Genomic DNA, 6,651 nt, shown 5'->3' on the forward strand with positions numbered 1-6,651 from the left:
AAATGACCCGCAGCGTTTCCACCTGACCCGCCCGTCAACGAACCGCTTCATTTTGAATCAACCGAGCAGGCCCGCCGACGACCCACACTGTTTTAACCCTAAACGGCCTACCAAGAACCAGCATGTTCCGTTGGTGGGATCAGGTCAACGGACCAAGTACAGGTTCACAAATCGGGTTTTCAAATACATAGTTTTGGGTATTGAACCGGGTTCGGGTATGACCGGGTACTGGCAATACCTGGTTCGGGTCCGGGTATTGTCTCTAAAAGCCATATCCTATGTACCGGGTCTGGTCGGGTATAGAACCGGGTATTATAAAACACCCTATTTTCGGGTTAAAAGAAAACCTCCTATTTTCGGCTTTTTTCGAGCTTTTTTTAAGTATTTTTCGGGTATATGTTGGATTTTTAAGGGGTTGCACCTTTTAGGATTATTTTTCCGGGTGTTTTTCAGGTAATATTGGGTAAAGATCGGGTATTTGAAAAATCCGGTTTCGGGTATTTAAAAAACCCGATTCTGAGTATGGAACCGGTTCAGGTTTTCGGGTATTACCGGGTACAAATTCCGGTCCCGAGTTCTGGTTTTGGTACTTAAATGCATACCCTATCCGGGTCGGGCACGGGTTCGGGTATTAAAAATCCGGGTATAAAATAACCGATTCCGGGTTTTTTTTCAAGTTCAGTTCCGAGTTTGGGTTTTTTTGCACCTCTAGGACCAAGCAGGTTCGGGCCATGAGTGTGAATCAGACACCACGTGTCTGGTCAGTAATGCAGGTCTACTCAATCTCCAAATGCAATTTCTTCTATAAGTATTTAACAAATTTTAATAGCACTCAAAATTGTTCCAAGTCAATGTGATTTTAAAAAACGTTCTGCTGGGTACAACGTGGTCGCGGTCGCAAAGATTGCTAGCGCAAACACTAATAATGCCTACAAAAAGTTACCACATACTTTGACTAGGTCGGGGACAATCTGCTTCGATTGGGCCTTGCAGGCAGACAGGCTAACTTTTTTGTGGAGACCTTGAAGCAATCATTGTCATTGTGGATTTGGGGGTTCTAAACCAGAGGAGAGGCAGAGGCAGCGAAAGGAGTCAGTTTTCTTTGAAGATCGAGGAATCAATCTCCCAATTATGCCATTCGGGGGACCAAGCAGGGCATACATAGCTAGCGGCATAGGAGCCGACTCAGCATCAGCGGCTTCGTGCCGCACTGGAGTGATCCAATATGCAAGGCACTTGACTGAAAGGTCCTACCCGACTCAAGCAATAAGCACTTAAATAATACAATTCAAGTGTACCATCTTCTTTCTCATTTCTTAACACACTCAAAGATCTTTTGTGATGATCTTCCCAAGATTTCTACTTTGAATTTCCTTGGTCAGATCTAAATAAATCACTCAAATGAATACAAGATTAACAATAAGATTTAAAAATTGTTTTAAGCTACATCATATTGTTCATGGCTCTCTGAGTTTCAAAATCCATGAACTCGCCACCCATGGGTCCAAAAGGACCATTATACCCATACATATTATCAAAAAACCCTTCATTCGGACCACCCATAACACCACCCATCGGAGGCCCCCACAGACCAGAGATGTTGGAGCTAGATCCTTCTTGGTTCATTCCTGGTCCATTGTGGATCAACGGGTCGTTGCTACCTGGCCTCTTGTTACCACCGCCACCTGGGGTAAGAGAGATGGTATTATTTGACTGTTGAGCCTGCTGTTGCATCTGAAGTTGGTTTTTCATTGGTGATTTTGGCCTCAGAGCTTCAATATCAGGAGTAGTCAGCACCAGATGACCTGTTTCTGGAGGCGGGTTTCTTCCCCCGCCTCCTTGCCACACTTTCCCGTCCTTATCCGCAAAATTGCGAATATACGCCTACAGTTTCAAAAGAAGAATATATGTTATTATATCATTTATTCTATTGCTCTTAATTTCTTATGACATTTTGACCCATGAAACTTTTGAATGGGTCAATTGCAGATATATTTGATATGTAGCCATAGTCAAATGAGCAAAAAAAAAACAGTTGAAAAGAAAATGGTTTACAACTTGTAAATTAATAGTATGATGATGATGATGATGATGATATAATTTACAACAAAATTATCTGTATAAAAGGGAATTAACAAAATGTGTACCGGGTCAACCCAACCCAACCTGACCCGTACCAAAAATATGTGTTTTGACCCTAACCCGTCTATCACCAACAATATGGCTTCCGTTTGACCCGTTTATTTTTAACTATGAGCAAATTTGGTTGACCAAGATTGATGGCTCCTTTTGACTTTTTCCATGGTAGATGGTAAAGTCGATGCTAATTGTTAAGGATTAAAGATCATAAATCGATCTCTACTCAGTAATCTTATTCAACTCTTTTGATTATTATATCAGGAGTAGACATCTTTCATCATTGTATTTCTTTACTCATTTTAAGCACAAAAAGCATTTAAAAAGAAAGTACCTCGGCATTGAAATTTGAAGAAGACAAGTCTTTACCGACAGTCAACCATCCGGCTCGTATATTATGGTCTTCACCAAAAAGCTCAAGCCTACGTCGACCAAGTGAAAAATGCTCGATAATTCGGTACATATCTTCTGGTTTTGCAGTAGAGCCTGCATTTCAATTTATAAAATTCAGCTTTACCATGCATGCTAAGTAAAATAGTTTATGATTTATAAGTAACAGATATCTAAAATACTGACCGTATGGAGGCTCCTCGGCTATTATTACATCGGTATCAATGTTGGCATGTATTATGTGACCATCAGTGCTGCGTCTAACGGTTCCTTTTATGCCCATCAAACAATGCTCCTTAACAAATATAAAAAAATAAATTTGTAATCAATATTTTATATATAACATTATAATGAAGGGAACAAAATAGCTAACCTTTGAACGCTGAAATAAAGTATGTGAATCATGGCGCAATCCAGGTGTCGCATTGGTTTTGTTGGTTTTCACCCAACATATATCCTCACACCTACGGAATCCCCACTGCAATAATACAATAAAAGAAAACACGATTGAAGGTTTAATAATCAAAATATAAAAAGCTGTAAACTTTTTTTAAAAATGGTTCCGTTTTGACCTTTTTAAGACATTGCCGGCCCTGTTCAAGGCCAACTCCATCACCAACCCAGAGGAAAACAAAGCATGGTGTGTCTGCTATTGCCTGCAGTGAGATAAATAATTAATAAGCAAAATGTTTATGTTCTTTAAGAAAATAAGAAAAAAGAAAAGGAGATATAATAGTGACAATTAATAAAACTACCTCGATCTTGAGATTCATAATTTCCTCAAAAGTCCAATAATCCATATGATCAGTAACACCAGGAGCCCGATGAACATACTCCTCCCAAGGTGGGTCCACAAGAATAACATCAAACTTGGTGCCAAAAAACTCGGGTGATAAAACTTGCTCACGAAGATCACACTTGTAATACATAGGGGCAGAAGCAGAGTTAGCAACAATTTCATCTTTTTTCTGTATAAGCTCCCTAAGCTTTGGATAATCTTCAACAACACTAGTGAGTTCTAACTCCCTAATAAAATTCTGGGGTCGCATGCCCGTGTCAACAAAGTTTTGAGAATAATCGTTTTGTTCTCCTCTAGACGGAGCTTTACCGGGCGGCCCATTGTTTCTAGGCGGGACCCACCCGCCAGGTCCCTTCGGGTCCGGTTGCTGCCCACGACCCATGGGTCCTAGTGGGTTGAATCCAGGACCCAGTATGTTTGGAGGCATTCCTCTTACAGGTCCCGGTTGGTTGAAAAACATAGCAGGATTTTGTGGGGTCGCGATATTTGGAGGGAATATAGGGCCTGACGGCCCGCCAGGTGGCACGACACCTGTCAGACCAGGTGGCACTCCGGGCCAAACAACAGGTGGAGAAAATGGTGGGATAAAGACAGCTGGAGACATGGGAGGACCGCCTGGACCGGGTGACATGGTGGGAGTAAGTGGTTGCATGCCGCCAGGTGGTGGCATAGCAAGTGGTCCAAAAGGCGAACCCATCATTGGCACTTGCATGTTGACTTGTTGACCGTCTCTCCCAGTGGGACGTACCCTTCCTCCTCTCCCCATTCTGTTATTACTTGAGGATTGTCCTTGCCAGCCGCCACCTGGACGATTGGGAAAATTACCACGTTGTCCTTTACTTTTCCCGCCATCCACATCTTCCATGTTTCTATCATCTCCATATCGATCTTTTGAATCTTCAACAGATTGATCATCATCATTCGGCACTGGTTTAATATCAGATTGCTCATTGACATCATAAGATTTAGTTTCAATCTCTATCACATCATAGGTTCTGTTCCCGTCTTTTCTACCACTAACCCGGCCCATATTCCTTTCCGGTTCAACCCGATCACGATCACGACCACGTCTTTGTGACGGTGACTCCCAATCGCGAGTGTAGTCATAAGGGGCATCACCATCTTTTGTTTCTTGCCTTCTTTTCCAACTGTCATCTCTTCCTCGTGATCTTTCATCCCTATAACTGTCAGTTTCTAGATTCTTCCTTCTGTAACTACCACTTTTGTCTGAATCCATTTCACTGTACTCACTTTCATGATGGCGTCTTGTACTCCTCTCAGGTGTTCTAGACCTTGTAGAGCGGTCACGGTCGCGATCGCGGTCAATGTCTTTTTTACCCCGGTCCCTTGTCCGTGTGCCACCATCCTCATCAGCATTATAAGATCTTTCAGCTGGCACATCACCATGATTAGTTGGACTACCATTATTTTTATTCTTGTCAATTTCACTTCTTTTTTCATCCCTTTCATGGTGCTTAAGGTTATTACTTTCATCTATCTTATTAGCATTATTTGCATCATCCCATCTTTTTCTTGGATTCCTACCTTCCTTTCTTGAATCTTTTTCCTGCAACTCTACATCATGAACTCTTTCATCTTTAACCTTACTTTTGCTTTGAGAACTCTCACGGGTACTCAACTTAGAAGTTGACTTTCTTCTCTCACTTCTTTCTCCACCATCATGTCGTTTTTCACCGTCCCCGTCTTGATACCAACTGCTTAACGACTCCAAAGCACTCTCTTCATGTTTCTTTTTCATTTGTTTAGATCGTGATTCTTTCCGTGACTCATAATCATCCTCCTCACTAACCGCCTTGCTGGCACCAGTTTGCCTCTTTCTGCTCTCGCTTTTCTCCTTTCTTCCAGTATTTTCAACTCCTTCGTTTTCCTCTCCACTTCCCGATTGCTTTGACTTTCCAGACCTCCGTTTTCTTCTCTCATCTGCTTCCCATGATTCATCATCTCTGCCACCTGAACTATCTTCTGTATCCCTTTTCACATGACCCTTTACACGTTCAGGTGAGCCCATTAATTATATCTTCAATCTACAGTACAACACAGAGCAAAAACATTACAACAACACGTTGAAAAGGTCATTTGAAAGTAAAACAATCTAACAGTAAATGAATCTCTTCCATCTCGGAATTCAAATCAACTCTCTTATATACCCATAAAAATGTACCTTTTACAAGTGAAAATAGAACCAGGTAAGAACTAATCACTCTGAAAGAGTTCGAAAATAAGAAAGCAATTATTTCTAGAAAAAAGGTACATTAACTCAAAGTCTGAGATCAGTAAGTAAACCCACTGTAATTATTATTATCAAAACAACCTAAAAGTAAAACAATCACTCTCATCTAAGAATTTGAACAAAGTCTCTTATAAATCCATAAAAAATGTACCTTTTGCAAGTGAAAAACAGAACCTGGTATGAACGAATCACTATCAAGGAGTTATATTATAAAATACGAAAGCATATACGTCTAGAAGAAGAAAAAATGTAAGGCGGATAACTCGAATTCGAAGATCAATAAGTAAACCTACTATTATTATTATTATTATTAAAATATAAATTTCTTCAATTAAATATGTAAGTTGATGCCTCAGAAAGTAGAGTGTAAAGATCAAAGTTTGGAAGAGTGGATAATAAGTTTGGTATTTGATCCAAGTAAGTAAGATCCAACCGACAGTAACCAACCCTATGCACAAATTCAATAATCAAAACCAAATTGAACATACATGCTAATCAATTAGAAACCCTAGCGTATTCAACTAATTCATCAATCCTCTAATTGCCGTGAGGAATAATTAGTTAAACCTAACCCTAGAATCTAGAAATTGAATCAATGAGATTGAAGAATGCAGGGCAAGTACGGAAGAGTAATGATTGATACGTACCTTTGAAGAAGCTTGTTTGGTTATGCAAATTGAATTGAAGGATTGAAGAATTGGGGGCGAATGGATCTTCTGTTTTTGTCAAGTCTAGTCCGGGGGATTAATTTGTATTATTCATTATACGATAGAAGATAACACAGAGTGAAGGAAGGAAGGAAGGAAGGAAGGAAGTTATTTAGGGTTTAGTTTAGCCGTTTTCATGTAATATCACCAACTCCAACCATCCATTGAATTTTATTATTATTATTATTATTATTATTATTATTATTATTATTATTATTATTGTTTTGTTAATTATTAAACATTAAATACTTTTTTTTAAGATCTAAAACCAAAATGTTTATTTAGTATTGTTGAATTTACATGAAATACTTTATTCGGTATGGAATTTGCGAGGAAATGAAATACACAAATAAATTAGATATAATGGA

General features: G+C 39.6%; 1 protein-coding gene across 1 annotated transcript; it reads right to left on the bottom strand.

The window, feature by feature from the left end:
• Positions 1 to 1,425: 1,425 nt before the first annotated feature.
• On the bottom strand, positions 1,426 to 5,363 carry LOC143568622 (N6-adenosine-methyltransferase non-catalytic subunit MTB-like). The gene is made up of 6 exons (XM_077054732.1): positions 3,282 to 5,363; positions 3,099 to 3,182; positions 2,900 to 3,004; positions 2,713 to 2,821; positions 2,471 to 2,622; positions 1,426 to 1,884 (listed from the first exon to the last, which is right to left on the bottom strand). The coding sequence occupies exons 1-6, from the start codon at positions 5,352 to 5,354 to the stop codon at positions 1,444 to 1,446; spliced, it is 2,964 nt and encodes a 987-aa protein (XP_076910847.1). The 5' UTR covers positions 5,355 to 5,363; the 3' UTR covers positions 1,426 to 1,443.
• Positions 5,364 to 6,651: the final 1,288 nt, after the last annotated feature.

The sequence above is a fragment of the Bidens hawaiensis genome, unplaced genomic scaffold, assembly GCF_021521415.1.
Source record: "Bidens hawaiensis isolate Kalapana, Puna unplaced genomic scaffold, B.hawaiensis_p1.1 tig00024027_1, whole genome shotgun sequence".
Taxonomy (NCBI): Eukaryota; Viridiplantae; Streptophyta; class Magnoliopsida; order Asterales; family Asteraceae; genus Bidens; species Bidens hawaiensis.

Excerpts from the sequence above, each read along its gene's own strand:
- LOC143568622 (XM_077054732.1), bottom strand. The coding sequence starts at position 5,354 with ATGGGCTCACCTGAACGTGTAAAGGGTCATGTGAAAAGGGATACAGAA. Across the intron at positions 3,005-3,098 it reads GCCGGCAATGTCTTAAAAAG|TGGGGATTCCGTAGGTGTGA; the intron begins GTCAAAACGGAA and ends GTATTATTGCAG. Across the intron at positions 2,623-2,712 it reads AGCCGAGGAGCCTCCATACG|GCTCTACTGCAAAACCAGAA; the intron begins GTCAGTATTTTA and ends ATTGAAATGCAG.